This window comes from Geotrypetes seraphini, chromosome 1 (assembly GCF_902459505.1).
Source record: "Geotrypetes seraphini chromosome 1, aGeoSer1.1, whole genome shotgun sequence".
Lineage (NCBI taxonomy): Eukaryota > Metazoa > Chordata > Amphibia > Gymnophiona > Dermophiidae > Geotrypetes > Geotrypetes seraphini.
In genome coordinates this window covers 148,096,782-148,114,231 of record NC_047084.1, presented here as the reverse complement: position 1 = coordinate 148,114,231, position 17,450 = coordinate 148,096,782, and the positions used below count along the sequence as shown (strand labels likewise).

General features: G+C 48.7%; 1 protein-coding gene across 2 annotated transcripts in view; it reads right to left on the bottom strand.

The window, feature by feature from the left end:
- Nucleotides 1–5,320: 5,320 nt before the first annotated feature.
- The window catches only part of ZNF330 (zinc finger protein 330), a 49,465-nt gene continuing 37,335 nt past the window's right edge, over nucleotides 5,321–17,450 (bottom strand). For both annotated transcript variants that reach the window (XM_033939778.1, XM_033939788.1), the window contains exons 8-10: nucleotides 8,049–8,095; nucleotides 7,620–7,737; nucleotides 5,321–6,823 (exon numbers count right to left, since the gene is read on the bottom strand). In XM_033939778.1, the coding sequence (XP_033795669.1) occupies nucleotides 6,534–6,823; nucleotides 7,620–7,737; nucleotides 8,049–8,095 (455 nt within the window). In that variant the 3' untranslated portion in view covers nucleotides 5,321–6,533. The remainder of the gene's footprint in view (nucleotides 6,824–7,619; nucleotides 7,738–8,048; nucleotides 8,096–17,450) is intronic.

Below are 17,450 nucleotides of genomic sequence, written 5' to 3'. Positions count from 1 at the left end.
AAAGTCTTGGGTCGTCACTGCGGGTGGCTGGCTTGTGGTTTGTCTTGGGTGGCTCTGGGTGCTGGTGTCGGAGACCCCCTGTGCGGGTGCCTCTCGCAGGTGCTTCGCAAAGGCGCGTGCTAAGGCGCACGCGCCTTTGACGTGCGCCTTCGACGGCACGCCGAACGGCAGCACGCCGTTGGTGCTTCAATTATTTAAGGCGTCGGGGGTCCTGTAGAGTCGGGAGGGGGGCGGAGCAGTGCTCCCACGCTCCTCTCCTGCTGGATCTCACGGGGCTGGCTGCCCTCTCTCCACCGAGCGCTGGCTGGAGCAAAAAGGCCGCGCTCGGGTGGAGCTTCAAATTTAAGGCGTCGGGGGTCCTGTAGAGTCGGGAGGGGGGCGGAGCAGTGCTCCCACGCTCCTCTCCTGCTGGATCTCACGGGGCTGGCTGCCCTCTCTCCACCGAGCGCTGGCTGGAGCAAAAAGGCCGCGCTCGGGTGGAGCTTCAAATTTAAGGCGTCGGGGGTCCTGTAGAGTCGGGAGAGGGGCGGAGCAGTGCTCCCACGCTCCTCTCCTGCTGGATCTCACGGGGCTGGCTGCCCTCTCTCCACCGAGCGCGGGTGCTAGAATATGTCTATCTGTCTTTCTTTCTTTCTGTGTCTCTCCCTCCCACTGTCTGTCTTTCTTTCTGTCTGTTTCTCTTCCTGGCCCCCTTTTCCTGTCTGTGTTTCTTTATTTCTGTTTCTCTCCCTGCCTGCTGTCTTTTTGTGTGTCTGTTTTACATTCTCGTGCGCTGCCTGCCTATCTTTCTGTCTCGCTCCATGGCCCACTTTTGTCTCCCCCCAAAGACAACCAAGATTGTTCCCTGGCCCCCTTTCCCTTTCTCCCCCTCCCCCACTTCCCTGTGCAGCAACAGCAGCATTCCCCCTTCTGTGTAGCAGCAACAGCATTCCCCCCTTCCCTGTACAGCAGCATTCACTCACACTTCCCTGTACAGCAGCAGCATTCCCTCCTTCCCTGTGTAGCAGCAGCATTCCCCCTCTTCCCTGTGCACCCACCCATTGCCTGCTCCCCCTGTTCCCTTCCTTTTCCCTCCCCCGTCCAGCAGCATTCATTTTCTGCTCCTCCTGTGCATATGCCCCACATAAATTTACTTGCCTCACAGAAAAGCGCTGCACCGCGCTGTTGCTGGCCTCAGTATCTTCTCTACAGTGCGGCCAACCCTAGCGGAAACAGGAAGTTGTGAGAGGGCGGGCCGCAGTGGAGAGGAGATGGTGAGGCCAGTGGCAGCACAGCACAGCGCTTTTCATTTAAACGCTGTGAGCATGCGAGAGGGAGGAGGAGGAAAAATAGATGCTGGCAGGGGGGTTTGGAGGTCAGGGCGTGTGCGGCAAGCCACCGCTCACGCCTGAAGATTTTAAAAGGGCGCTTGGCATTGGGAAGTTGGAGCGCGTGCGGCAAGCCGTTGCTGGCGCCTGAAGATTTTTTAAAAGCGAGTATTTTTTTTTTTAGTTGAAAGACGCGGCGTTGGCTCCTCTCATGATCCCCACCTGCGTCGGAAGTCCAACGCAGGCGGGGATCGTGAGAGTAGCCACCGCTGCGTCTTTGAAAGAACAAACGGCGGCGGCAAAGGGAGAGAGTTTCCTTCCGCTGCTGCCGCTCCTTTTCAAAGCGGCCCGATAACCGGCATCACTCCCCCCTGCTCGCCCCCCCCGTGAACCAGCAACCCCCTGCCCGAACAACTTAAACTTACCCCCCCCCCCATCTGGCACCGGCACGCAGCCCACAGGACGTGCCGGTGCCGCTAGAAGATCTTCCTGCTTCTGCTGGCCTTGAGCATGCGCAGATGCATGCTCAAGGCCGGCAGAAGCAGGTAGATCTTCTAGCGGCACCGGCACATCCTGTGGGCTGCATGCCGGTGCCAGATGGGGGGGTAAGTTTAAGTTGTTCAGGCGGGGGGGGGGGGGTGCCGGTTCACACGGAGGGGGTGGGAATGTATCAAAGCGAGTTTCCATTATTTCCTATGGGGAAACTCGCTTTGATATACGAGTATTTTGGTTTACGAGCATGCTTCTGGAACGAATTATGCTCGTAAACCAAGGTTCCACTGTATTTGATTGATAGGGGTTTAGTTTTTACTCATTACTTTACATTACATTACATTAGGGACTTCTATTCCGCCTATACCTTGCAGTTCAAGGCAGATTACAAAAGAGCTAACTGGACATTTCCAGTGAAGTTACAACAGTATTGGTTGTTTGTTTTTTTTTGGTTACAAGGGAGGAGAGGTAGCTGGATTAATTCCGGAAGAACTTGCAAATTGGATATTAAATTGACTGTATGTTACTGTGCGATATAACAGTACATAACAGTTCTAACACTCAAACACATGATTTCAAACTTGCAGGCGGAGACATACAATACTGCAAACACAATAGTTATAACAGTGGGATAGGAACACAGAAAAACAGGGTTCAAATTCCCCCAATGTTCCTTTCTTCTTTTTTTTTAAAAATCTTTTTTATTGTTAGTGCAACCAACAGCATAACAGGAAAACAAAAGCCATATCATAAGAACAGACTATAACAGAGCAAACTGTCCATGGAGAATAACAGAAAAATCAACCACTTGAGAACAGAAAAGAAATATCAGCTAAGGTTGTATTTACATTAGCTAAAGGTGCTTCGGCTCAGCTGATTACCAGTGGCGCCAATGCTCACCACATAGGAGAGCAGGGTAGAGACGCGAGAAGAGCATCCTCCTGGGGAAGGAGCCGCAGCTACACTAACCTTTTATAGGTAATGAACCCCAAACAGCATTCATAACCACAACCACACCAAGAGACACACAGCAGCCAGCCATACATACCATACGAACCACACCACGCAAGCCCCAAACAAGTCCGAGATACACCCCAACCAGACACTGCCCATTCACACCAGCTTGGGAGTAGATCCAATGGAGCAAAAATCATAGTGAGGCAAAGGAAACAGCTGTCACAGCCGCTGTCTGAAAGGCCCTCCACAGTGAAACAAAGTCGTTTGTCGCTGGATAGGGCAGAGAAGTAGGTGCGAATCTCATAAGAGGCAATCTCTGTCATCCTCTGTAACCACTGCGGGAAAGATGCAGGGGTCGAATCCACCAAATGCTGTAGCAAGAGCTTTTTTACCAGCAGGAGCGCAATGTATAAAAACTTCTGATGTGGGAGAGCAAAGCCCCCCCGGAGAAGTTCCCTCTGATCCCCCAGCAACAACAAACCATAATCCCTTGGTACCCGCTGCCCCACCAACCCATCAAGGGAAAGGTAGAACTTGGAGCCAAACTGCTACATGAGGGCACTCCAAAAACATATGGACCAAGGTCCCCGGGGACTTCAGGCAAAGGGAGCCGGTGGCATCATCCCACAGACTCATAACCTTCCCCCGAACTTTTGAAATATAGGCCCTGTATAAGATTTTAAATTGCATTTCTCTAAGGTCTGCAGAGACCACTAGAAGAGAGATATTAGCAAAAAGGTCCAAAAATTGGGCTCTTGTGTAGCCAACTGCCAGTTCACTAGACCACAGGCTAGCCACCCTTTCAAGATACGGAGCTGGAGGGGTGAGTTTAAGCATTCTGTACCACATGGCCAATTTGTTCATCCGCAGTGGTACCAACACTAATTGTGCATCCAATCTGCCCAGGGACCACTGCTCCCCCCACTGATGTACTAAGGAAGAATAGTAATGTCTGACTTGTAGATATCCCAAAACTGATTGGTAGGGAGGTCCCATGTGGATTGTAACTGTGCAAAGGTAGGGAAATCCCCCATGCCCCCCTCAGAAAGATGTCGCAGCCTGACCCATAAGAACATAAGAATTGCCGCTGCCGGGTCAGACCAGTGATCCATCGTGCCCAGCAGTCCGCTCATGCGGCGGCCCTCTGATCAAAGACCAGTGCCCTAACTGAGACTAGCCCTACCAGCATACCCTCTTGTTCACCAGGAACGTGTCTAACTTTGTCTTGAATCCCTGGGGGGTGTTTGCCCCTATGACAGACTCCAGAAGAGCGTTCCAGTTTTCTACCACTCTCTGAGTGAAGAACTTCCTTACGTTCGTACGGAATCTATCCCCTTTCAACACAGCCCTGGGACTCCCACAATTGGAACCCCGAGTTAACATTTTCCACCAAAGGGAGGAAAGGAGAGGCCCAAGGAGAATGCTGCTGTCTCTGTCGCCACCAATGGGTGTAAAAAAATGAAGTCGAGAGCCCGCTTGCGATATCTGTGGTGACACATGACGTAAAGATAAAAAGGAATGGGGAACGCACCATGCTATCATCCATCCAGTAGGGGAAAATCTGTAGCCTCCCGTAATGCCCTCCCCAATGTTCCTTTCAACCTTTGACAAGTCACTTACCCTTCATTGCCTCAGGTACCAGCAGACTATAAGTTCTCTGGGAACAGAAATACCTTTTTGTACCCGAATGTAGCTCACCTTGAGTTCAGGTTTAGAAAGCAAGTGGTTTACTTCAAAACATGGTCACCAGTCAATTGAACAGGACATACACTAGAACTATAATAAGATACCAACTAGGGGTTTGAAGTTTTTGAACTCTTAGAAATTAGATTCTGGTTCAGATGTTGGAACTTAGTTTTCCTAAGATTATTATTGTATGTTTGGTTTTCTTTGTTCTAGTAATCAAGGATCTCAACCATTATGTGGCTTATATATTTTCTGTTTTTTGATAAAGATTATGTATTTGTTCTTAGCTAGCTAATATAACATCAAGAATTAATCTTGTACAGAAAAGAAAGTATGTTTAAAATTGATAAATAAATTTTTTTTTAAAAAAAAAGATACTGACTGGTATACAAAGTCCTCTGGTTCAGTTGCCTATCTTCTACAAATCACAGACTCCAGAAATTAAAGACGATTTGCCTTACGTTAAAGTTTTTAGGTTTGCTGCAATACAATTTAGGGGTTTTTTTTTTCAATACTTGTATTAGGTTTTTGGAATTAGACGTTTCTGTTGCAAAGCATGCATCACATTTTGATGCCATGACAAACTAAGGGCTCCTTTTACAAAGGTGCGCTAGGGCCTAAACGCACGGAATAGCACATGGTCGCCGCTACCACCTCCTTTTAAGCAGGCGTTAATAATTTCGCTAGCGCGCACTATAGCAGGCAGTAATTTTGTGCGTGCGCTAAAACCACTAGCGCACCTTCGTAAAAGGAGCCCTAACTGTACCTAGATCTTAAAGTCGCTGAAGAATCACTAAAATGTCATCACTGGACTCTTGAAACATAAGATAAACGGTGTCAAGAAAAGAAATACTTGAGACAATATATACCAATTGTTGTCCAGTCATAAAAGTGTTTTTATTATTATGTTAGAGCTTGGTCTTTGTCAATCTTCTCCCGCATGTTTTACAGAAATGAAACTTTTCATAATACAGTCAACTGTGCCATCTTTTAAACATCTGCTTACTGTAAAAAGCGGAATTATTATTCCAAAAACAAGCAACAACTAAGACTCTGACAAAGTGATATAAAGAACTTTTCCTAATTATGTAAAGGAGAAATCAAATACTATAGTTCAACATAGAGGCAACATTTAAGAAACAGCCACTGCATTGAGATAAGCAGGTATTTTATATTTTTGATACTTGATGTTCAGTAACCAAGTTGGAGTAGGACTCGGCCTATTCAGTCCTAACTTTGAATGGATAACTTATCTATTTTGGTTAGGAGTACCATCTTGATAGCAGCTGGATACTACCACTATCTGGATAAGTCTTTTCCCTGCCTCCCCCCCCTCCAAAAACCTCTCATCTTATATGAATAAGTTTTAGTAACACATCAAATGCTCTGCCAAAATCTTAGCCCCAAATTTAAAAAGAAAGCACTTGCCTGTAGTTAGCACCTAGTGCTGATCACGTAAGTGCTTTTGAGTATCATCCCCCCAAATATCCATTTTGCTAGCCTGTGGCTCAGGCTTCAGTATTGTCCACTGGGAATCAGTTGGGCTTCACCACAGCAGAGTTGATGCGATCATGTATAGGGAAGGCAGCTGCTGCAGTGGTGCCAGCCAATAAGTGGTATTGAAAAGGTGCCCTTTTCCATTTGTAGACTAGTAGAGAGACAGGAGTTAACTTTTCAAAATGATTGGGTGCTAAACTCAACACAAGTGAATGCTCTCTGGTCACAGTAATAGAGTTTGCTCAGTACTGGGGGTGCTCAACCACCCACAGAGCTGGTTCCTATGGGTAGAGATACCCGGAACCATCTTTTACAAGGGGAGAGGTTGTAAGGGAGCAACATAAGGGCAACAATAGAAAAAAATGTTTTGCTTTAATTAACGGAGCAATCACATACAGATTTATCATCCCATGTTCCAAACCCATCTTTAAATAAGATCAACTGACCTAGAATTTCTACAGAAAGCACCATACATATTTCTGCCATAAACAATTTTGATACTTCACTGCATTGTCAGAGCTCCCTCAAGTATCACGTTAAGCAGTATATACGTTAATCTTTCCTGCACACTATATTTCAACAGAACAAAGACTCTCATTCTTGACACTCCTCATAGTGGGCATAGCCACTGGCATAGGTCCTTCCTAAATTTAACTGGCTAAATGGATCAGAGGCTTCTGTATCTGAGTCTTTGCCACCATCACCATCCCCTTCTTCATCTTCATCATCTTCCTCCTCCTCCTCCTCCTCTATTTCATAGTCATCGTAATCATCGTTCTTGCCGGATGCTAGTTTCTTCCAGTAGGCATCGTAACCAGAAGCTCCATCACCATCTCCATCACCTTCTTCGCACCCACTCTGCCTGCCAAACTTCAGAGTGCGTGCTGCAGAAATTTTAAAAAAAAAAACCTTATGAAATTTCCTACAGGATCTAAAACGAGATTCAGGAAAAATATGTGGAATAGTGCCATATAAGACAACCAATAGCCACTCTTGCACAGTGCACATTCAACCGAACAGATACATCTTGGCCCCACCACATTTTCTTTCAGAAGACTGGGACCTAAACCTAAACCCACCCCATGACATGAAGGATATGTTTAGATTTAGGTTTATTATTTATAATCCACCTTTATCCAAGGTGGGGAACAACACAAACTGAGAGCCATTCCTGCTCAAAAAAAGAAGATGCTACAGATTGAGGAAATAGGAAAAACAAACTGGTAAGCCCTGTTGATTTGATATTTTTTGATCCCAGTAGCTGGCAAAATTCTGCGCGAAGAGGGGCTTCTGCTCAAATTCTGCATTGTGCAGAATTCCTTCAAGAGTAAAGGGTGCACTAAGATTACTTTTTCCTGCTGTTTGGTGAAAGGGCCTCTTAAAAGTACTGGCTAGAAGGCAATAGGCAAGTCCTAAGCCACCACTAAGAAGAGAGAATGTCAGTTGTATCAACAGTGATCCTTTTCTGGTACGAGTGAAAGTATTCTGATCTGGATTCTTATCTTTTGACAAAAGGTTCCACATAGTGCATTAAGAAGAGTAACCACAAGCATTTCTTTACAGTCATCCCATGATCCAAGTTAAACCACGTATATATATTGCACACCTAAAGTTAAAGATTTCACAAATCTAGTGATGCAAAAAGCTGAGATGCAGAAGCAGAAATTTATAGTCACTCACTTGACATGCTCAGATCTTTAGTCTCCTGAGTTTCATGTCCGCATTTGGGGCAGGGGGGTTCTTTTCCTTTTTCATGTTTGAAAACCTTGCTCCGAGTGTGATCTTCACAGAAACAGGCCTGTAAGATAGGAGGTAAAAAAAGTTAGACAAAAGGGCGTACAGCAAAAAAGAGAAAAAATAATCTGGATTAACCAACACATCTGTAAAAGTCCGTTTCAAACATGACATTCAGAAAACATTATATAGGGCCTACATGATGCCCCTCACCAATGCAAGCAGACAGAGTTGGGAGAGGGGAGGTGTGCCTCTATGCTGTAGATACCTGCATCTCTTAATGGATGGGTTCTGTAAGTCACTCCCACCATTTTCTTCTGTCACAATAAGCAGCCGTCAATCATACCAACCAGGATAATTTTCTTAGCATTTTACCTTACACCGCAGGCATGAGTGTTGTCCCATTCGATTACAGGAAACACCTATATAACAGAAGATGCAAATCTTTGTGTTATCCGTCACATCCTGTCAACTATCTCACTACTGTCGAGAATTATTCAAAGCCACGTTTGGAAAGAAAACAAACCATGTTATTTCTTTACTGCAGACCCAGCCTCAATTTAAATTTGAATCATTAGAAAAATTCAGGAAGCATTCTCTCTGAAGGATTCAGTACCATAAACTGTAGACGGAAGTTATATTATACTAGTCTTATAGCCCTTTACATTAACGGGTGCTAGAATATATGTGTGTGTCTCTCTATTTCTTTCTCTCTCTCTCCTTAGCCGCTTTCTTTCTGTCTTTCTTTTTCCTTGGCTGTTCATCACCACCCCTTGCCTGCTCACCCTGTCCATTCTCCCTTCCTTTTACCTCCCCTGTGTCCACCATCACCCCTTCACAGCTCTCCTTATGCAGCAGCAGCCCTTCTCCCTTTGCTTTACCTCCCCCCTGTCTAGCAGCACCTTCCTTCTCCCCCTGTCCAACATTAGGCCTCTGTTCCTTTTTCTTCACCCCCCCTGTCCATCAGCACCTCTTTCCTTCTCCCCCTGTCCAGCAGTAGGCGTCCCTTCCTTTTTCTCCCCCTCCTCTTTCTTATCCCTATGATACACTTACCTTGCTCTGCCTCTGATCAGAGGCTCCCGACAGCCGCCCAGTTGCACCCATTGGAAAAGTTCCCTCTGCGGCATCCCGCACCCCTCCTGACGCAACTCCCGCTGTCTTTCTTTCTGTCTGTCTCTGTTCCTGGCCCCCTTTATCTGTTTGTCTTTCTGTATATCTCCCTGCCCCTGTGTCTTTCTTCTTTTCTTTCTGTGTTCTTCCTCCCTCTGTCTGTCTGTCCGAAGCAGCATTCCCTCCCCCCACACCAGTTCCCTGTGCACCTGCCCCTGTGTCTTTCTTCTTGTCTTTCTGTCTCCCTTCCTCCCTTTGTCTGTCTGTCCAAAGCAGCATTCCTTCCCCCTCCATTTCCCTCCCCCCACACCAGTTCCCTGTGCACCTTCCCCTGTGTGTTTCTTCTTGTAGCGTTTCCTCTACCCCCTTTCCCTTCCCACAGTCGCGACTACAAACGCGGTCCCCCCCTTCCCTTCCCGCGGGCCCGAATGGCGATTTAAGCAGCGTGTCAGCACTCTTCACACGCTGCTTCGGGTCCTTCTACTGCCCTGATTTACTCTGGCACGTCCGGAGCAAATCAGGGCAGTAGAAGGGCCCGAAGCAGCGTGTGAAGACTGCTGACACGCTGCTTAAATCGCCAGTCGGGCCCGCGGTAAGGGAAGGGGGGGGGGGCGGCAAAGGACTCAGGTCCCGGGCAGCGGAAAGTTGCAGGGCTCCTCGGTGGGGGCGCTAGGTGGCCGCAAACCCTCTCCTCCCAGACTCCCCCCCGGAGGAACGGAGATCGGCGGCTACAGCCGCTGGCTTCGGCGTCTTCTATCCACTGCGGCCAACCCTAGCGGAAACAGGAAGTAGTCAGAGAGGGCGGACCGCAGTGGAGAGAAGACAGCAAAGCCAGCGTTAGCGCAGTGCAGCGCTTTTCTCTTTATTTTTAGAAGCGGGTAAGCTGGCGAGAAGGAGGAGGTGGTGGTTTTGGCAGTGAGGGAGGGCGGGAGGGGGTAGTCGCTGGCTGTGCTGTGCTTTTCCGATCTGTCCGCCGCATACGCACTCTGGCCACGGACCTACGGATCAGGGAAGACAGATCACGCAGGTCTGAGTGCGCATGCGCGGCTAGCTTTTTATTATATAGGATGAAACTGGTCAGAAATTACCCTTATGGTAAAAAGGTCCTTATTTTACTGTTAAGAGCTTATGCAGAGTCTGATGGGGGTGGAATTGGCTCTTTTATCTGACTTAAGGATGAAAGTAGTCGATTTGTAATTTCTGCTTTGTATGCTTTTAAAATTATGTCTGTTTGATTTTTGTGATCTACTTTGCTTAATGCAGAATATAAACTAACAAATATAATACCAGTATTAACAGTGGTCAGGCCAATCAGCCTCAATAGGGATTTAAATTTGAATTTATTGTAGCTCAAGGTGAATTAACATTCATGTATAGAGATGACACTTTATTTTTGCTGTCCCCACAGGCTCATAATCTAAAGTTTGTACCTGAGGCAATGGAGGCTTAAGTATCTTGCCCAAGATCAGAAACAGCATTGGTGGGATACATGTTCTCTTAGGCTTGGTGGGGTCTGAAGCCTAGTTTCCCAGCTCACTGCTCTAATTACTAGGCTACATATTCTTGTTATAGTTTGACTAAATGCAGATGTGAAGAGCTGCCACCCAGTTTGTCTGAAAATATCTGTAGACATGGCACCGAACAAGGCTCCCTCCTATACATCACATTCTTTGTGATCTTTACTTGAATTTATTTCAGGGGCAACTATGGATCCCTTTTACTCAGCTGTGGCAGCAATTCCCCCGCACAAAATTCAACAAAGCCTATTCAGTTTCTAAGGGTTTCAGTGCCATTTGCCACTAAAGAACTGCTACCGTGGCTTTGTAAAAGGGGCCTGGGGGATTTTAAATTCCAGCAAGATGCTGTATGGGTTGGGTGATGAAAAAAATAATAATAACTTTATTCTTATATACCACCAAAGCCATAATAGTTCGAGGCGGTTTACAACAAGAAGTGCTGGACAATCAGGGAATAAAACACAATATAAAAATCATCAGTACGTACATACAATGTGAAAGTAAAAACAGTAAAACCTGAACTTACAAATCTGTCAAATAATTTTGTTTTTACTAATTTTCTAAAACTGAAGTAGGATGAGGAATGCATAATGATATTACCCAATCATTCATTTAATTTACCTGCCTGGAAAGCAAGAGTTCTATTCAAGAATCTTTTATATCGACAAGCCTTTATTGTAGGATAAGTGAACATATGAATTCTACGAGTAGGCCTGTTAGAACAGTTCAGTTTAAAATGAGAGAACAGATACGTAGGGGTCAACCCAAATATTGATTTAAAACAAAGACATGAGAATTTGAACAGAACTCTTGATTCCGGGGGCAACCAGTGTCATTTTTGATAATAGGGACTTGTATGTTCCCATTTTTTTCAAACCAAAGATCAATCTAACAGCCGAGTTTTGAATAACTCAAAGTCGTTGAAGGGTTTTCTTAAAAGTTCCCAAGTAAATGATATTACAGTAGTCAAGCATACTTAGAATGGAAGATTGAACCAATAAACGGAATGAAACAGCATCAAAATATTTTCTGATAGATCTTAGTTTCCACAATACCGAGAAGCATTTTCTAACCAACGCGTCCATATGTTCATCTAAAGTCAAGGATTGATCTAATGTCACTCCCAAAATTTTTATGGAATAGTCAATTGGAAAGACCTGATCATTCAAAGAAAAGAAAAAAAACGATAAATCTTTAATTTTGTCATTCGGGCTTGCCAGAAAGAATTTGGTTTTGTCAGAATTGAGTTAAGAACATAAGAATTGCCGCTGCTGGGTCAGACCAGTGGTCCATCGTGACCAGCAGTCCGCTCACGTGGTGGTCCCCAGGTCAAAGACCAATGCAGTCATTCATAATTCAATTTGCTTTAAAATAAAAAAGACAGATGATTCTTTATCTCAGAAGTCAGGTTAGTAAAAGGAATAACTATAGTGATTTCATCCATATAGATATAAAATTTTACTTTTAAAAAACTTTGCAATAAGTTCCCTAAAGAGGCAATGTAAATGTTAAACAAAGTAGGGGATAAAGGGGAACCCTGCAGAACTCTGCAAGAGTTTACCCAACTGCGGAATTGCTTATTATCACTATAGACTTGATACGATCGTTTACCCAAAAAAGGTTTTCCAGTTTACAAAAGATTACTCAAACTTATTTTATTTGCTATTTATCACAAGAATGGTAAAATTATGGTCATACCTGTTAATTTTCTTTCCTTTAGAAGCAGCAGATGAATCCAGAGACTAGTGGGTATAGCTCACATCGACCAGCAGGTGGAGATAGAGAACTGATTAACAGTTGGCCTTAAAGCCTGGTGTTCCTTCTGTTGATTCAGTTATGCACTTTGCCCAAGCATCCCGAAAGGAGAATGAGCAGCCACAAACTCCATTCCAGTAAAAAATGTGTCTTTCTCTTCTGAATACCATTGATATGTTCTCTTTTTTTTTTTTTTTTCAGTCATGAAATAATACACTTACCAACCATAGCCCCGGCTAACCTAATGACCTAAACACCCTACACACAGCCCGTGCACTTGGGGAGGGGCTCTGGATTCATCTGCTGCTTCTAAAGGAAAGAAAATTAACAGGTATGACCATAATTTTACCTTCCATAGCAAAGCAGCAGATGAATCCAGAGACTAGTGGGATGTAGCAAAGCAAACTCAAACTGGGTGGGACGCCAATGCCGCCTCTGCCAGCACTGCCGTGCCAAAACTCGCCTCTGAACGGGCCGCTACATCTAACCGATAATGCTTTGAAAAAGTATTCCCTGACGACCAAGTGGCCGCCCGGCAAATCTCCTCTAATGACATCCCCCCGGACTCCGCCCAAGATGTAGCCAAAGCCCGAGTGGAATGAGCATGAAGGTGCTCCGGTACCTTCTTCCCTGACAACACATACGCCGAAGCAATAGTGTCCTTGACCCAACGCGCAATGGACGCTTTAGACGCCGGCATCCCTTTGTTTTTACCCGCGAACGCGACAAAGAGATGGTCCGACCGGCGAAAATCATTCGTCACCTCCAAATAATGGAGAAGCATACGGCGGACATCCAGTAGCCGTATCGACAAAAAACGCTTCCCCCAATCCTCCTTCCTGAAGGATGGCAGGAACAAATTCTGGTTCACATGAAAGGACGAAATAACCTTAGGCAGGAAGGACGGCACCGTACGCACCGTCACCCCAGTCTCCGAGAAACGCAAAAAGGGTTCCCTGCAAGACAGCGCTTGCAGCTCCGATACTCGCCTTGCTGAAGCCATCGCCACCAAAAAAACTGTTTTTAGTGTGACATTTTTCAAAGTGGCCGCTGACAGGGGCTCAAAAGGTGCCCCCTGCAATTTCCCAAGGACGAGCTTAAGGTTCCAAGTTGGACAAATTCGCTTAACCGGCGGCCGGATATGTTGAACCCCCTTGAGGAAACGCACCACGTCCGGCTGCGATGCGAGAGCCGAGCGAGCCACCCGGCCCCTGTAACAGGCAATGGCCGATACCTGAACCTTTAAAGAGTTATATGCTAACCCTTTCTCTACGCCCTCCTGCAGGAACGCAAGAATAGCCGGCAGAGAAGCATGGAAAGGCGCAATTCCGTGTCTTCCGCACCATGCCTCAAAGATCCTCCAGACCCTCGCATAGGAGGCTGACGTTGAAATCCTCTTAGCCTTAAGCAGGGTGGAAATCACCCGTTCTGAATAGCCCTTCTTTTTCAGCCTTGACCTTTCAATAGCCAGGCCGTAAGACCAAAGCGGCCCGGATCTTCCATTAATATTGGACCCTGAGTTAGCAAGTCCGGAGTTACCTGGAACGCTACCTGCTCGCCTACCGACAGCAGCATCAGATCTGCGTACCACGGCCGCCGTGGCCAATCCGGAGCCACCAGGATTACTCTGCCTCGAAAGCGAGAGATGCGTTGCAACACCCGCCCTATCATGGGCCAAGGCGGGAATACATACAGAAGGGAATTCGGAGGCCACGGGAGAGCTAATGCGTCCACCCCCTCCGATCCCTGTTCCTTGCGTCTGCTGAAGAACCGAGGCACCTTCGCATTGTGGGAAGAGGCCATGAGATCCATCTCTGGCAACCCCCAACGACGGACTAGCAGGCTGAACGCTCGAGCCGACAACTCCCATTCTCCCGGATCGAGAAGAGTTCTGCTGAGGAAGTCCGCTTGAACGTTTTCGTGCCCTGCAATGTGTGCCGCCGACAGAAGCGGAACATGCCCCTCTGCCCATCGAAACAAATGTCTTGCCTCTTCGGCTAACTGCGGGCTCCGGGTACCCCCCTGACGATTGACATACGCGACCGCCGTGACACTGTCCGAAAAGATCCTGGTCGGTCTGTCGTGAACTAGGGCCTGAAACGCCCGCAGCGCTAACCGGATCGCTCTTAATTCCAGCAAGTTTATGGGCCATTGAGCCTCCTGGGAAGACCAAATTCCCTGCACCGACGTCTGCATGCACTGGGCTCCCCAGCCCTGCAGGCTGGCATCCGTTGTAACTACCACCCAATCCGGTGTGGCCAACGGCATGCCCCTCCAAAGATGCAAGTCCTGGAGCCACCAGCGCATGCTGTGAGCTGCTCGAGGACTCCACTGGAGACGCACATTGTAGTTCAGAGAAGCTGGGGACCAGCGAGAGAGCAGAGACTGCTGTAAGGGCCTCATGTGGCTCCGGGCCCAGGGAACCACCTCCAGAGTCGCCACCATGGAGCCCAGCACCTGTACATAATTCCAAACTCGAGGTCTGGGCGACCCGAGAAGGAGGCGAATTTGAGCCTGCAATTTCTCCCCCCGATCTCGGGGTAGAAACACCTTCCCCAGAGCCGTATCGAACCGTACCCCCAGATGCACCAAAGACTGCGATGGGGACAAAACACTCTTGGGAAAGTTGACAATCCACCCCAACGCCTGAAGGAGAGAGATCACTCTCTGCGTCACCGACAAACTCTCCTGCCGGGATGAGGCGCGGATCAACCAATCGTCCAAGTAAGGGTGTACCCGAATCCCTTCCTTGCGTAGAAAAGCGGCTACCACCACCATGACTTTGGAAAACGTGCGGGGAGCCGTCGCCAGGCCAAAGGGCATTGCCCGAAACTGAAAATGTTGGCCCAGAATCGCAAACCGCAGATACCGCTGGTGCGGAGGCCATATCGGAATATGGAGGTACGCCTCCTTGAGATCGAGAGACGTGAGGAACTCTCCTGGTCTTACCGCCGCAATAACCGAGCGCACCGTTTCCATTCGGAAATGGCGCACGCTGAGGAATCTGTTGACCCCTTTGAGATCCAGCACTGGTCTGAAGGACCCCCCCTTCTTTGGTACAATGAAGTATAGGGAATAGATACCGCGGCCTACCTCTTCCGGGGGCACCGGTACCACCGCCCCCAGATCGAGCAGCCCCTGAAGTGTCCTGCGGACCTCGGATCCCTTGGCCGCGCCACGGCACGGGGACACCAAGAAAGAATATACGACGGGAGCGGCGAATTCTAATTTGTACCCTTCGTGAACAATGTCCAACACCCATTGGTCGGACGTGACTTTGGCCCACTCCGCCCGGAATGCCGAAAGCCGACCCCCTAAGGGCAGGGCGGAGGGAGCCAAGCCCCCGCCATTGTGGAGGGCGACTGGCTGGGGTACGGGCTGACTGCCCTGAAGAGGGTCTCGCCGTACGAAAGGAACTTCTCTGCTGAAACCGAGGTCTCGAAGCAGAGAACGGGCCAGATGCAGACCTGGAAAAAGGTTTACCAGCCCTGGCCCGCCTAACATCCCGGAAACGCGGTCTAGACGATGCGGCCCTTACCGGGGGCCTAGCCCTGTCCTCCGGTAAACGCTGCGTTTTGGTATCCCCAAAATCCTTTACCAGTTTATCCAACTCCGCTCCAAACAATAAACCCCCTTTAAACGGGAGTCTCACCAGCCGGAGCTTGGACGCTGCATCGGCCGCCCAATGACGGAGCCATAAGGACCTGCGTGAAACCACAGACAGAGACATCTGTTTCGCAGACGCCCGAATAATATCATACAAGGAGTCCGCCAAATAAGCCAAGCCTGACTCCAAATCAGCCAGTTCCGAAGGGATAGTACCCCCAGACTCCAGCAAATTATCGGTCATCCCTTGTGACCACTGCAGACAAGCCCGCGCCGCGTAAGAACTGCAGATTGCGGCCTGTAAGGTAACTGCAGCCACTTCAAAGGACATCTTTAGGGATGCTTCAATCTTTCTATCCTGTGCATCCTTAAGTGTCACGCCCCCTTCTACCGGCAAGGTAGTTCTCTTAGTCACCGCTGCCACCAGAGCGTCCACCCTAGGCAACCTAAACTTGTCCAGTTCGGTCGGTTCGACCGGATACAAGAGCCTCATGGCCCTTGCCACCCGCAAACTGGCCTCCGGCGCCTCCCATTGCGCCGAGATCAGCTCCTGCATGGCCTCATGGACCGGAAAGGCCTTAGGCGGCCTACGTGTACCTGCCATCAGTGGGTTACCGGACCCCTTGGCATCTTCCTGAGCAATGTTCAAACTCTGCAAAGCCTTTGAAATAAACGAAGAAAGCTCCTCTCTATGGAACAACCGGATAGCCGTAGGGTCATCCCCCTCCCTACCCGGGATACTCTCCGTGTCCCAATCCACTAGCTCCCCTTCCTCCAACGACTCAGGCAGGGAGAAAGGTGATCTGGGCAAACTATCCACCGCCTCCGCAGACACTAGCCTGCGCTTCTTAGCCCCCTGCGACTGCCCCGGGGATCCTGCTGCCCCTGCAGTGGGTCTAGCCTCTGTCCCCTCCCCCCCCGTAGAGGTAGAGGGGACCGCAAGGGACCGCCCGGCCCCCAGCCCCGGCTGGGTAGGCTGCAAGCTCTGTAATTTAAATGCCTGATGGAGCAACATCACAAATTCGGGCGAAAATGCACCCCAGCTAAGAGGCACTCCCCCGCCCTGCTCTGCGCCGAGGGGAGGGGCCGCGCCGGCCTCCAGCGCTCTCGCCTCTTCCCCCGCCGCCTCACTCTTGTCATCCGTGGCCGAGTCCTGCAGTAACCCTGCATCGACTCCGAGCGGCGGGGACATTGCGCAAGACTCCCGCACCCGGGACATGGCCGCCTCACAAGCCGCCAAAAACGGGTCGTCCGCCGGTGCTTCCAAGCACCCGGCAGAGCAAGGACCCGACCGTGTTCGGCGCTTCCCACAGCGCGAACACAGCTGACCAGCCTCTGCAGCCATCCCCCCTCGGCCTGACAAAAAAGCTCCGACACGGTTTTTTTTTTTTTTTTTTTTTTTTTTTTACACACGCGGCGAACGCCGCCGAATGACGACTCCGCCCCCCAAGACGCCCGGCACCCGGGAAACGCGACCCCACTCGAGGAAGGAAAATAAAACACTCACCCGGTCAGCCGCTTACCCCCGAAGCCAGGCAATCATTGGTAAATGTACTGCATGCCGAGTGAAGCACAGCACGGCTCAGTACAAGCAGGAAGGCCTCCCTTTTTTTTTTTTTTTTTTTTTTTAAACTGGAATGAAGAAGCCAGCCACTCCTGCACCTGGAAAGGAACCCCTCTATCCAACGGAGGGGAGGGTGGAGGAGGGACCTGGGAGGGCCCAGGTGTACCTCCCAAAGCCGGCACCAATCAGCCAGGCACCCCCACCTACTGAAGAGAACTAGTCTCA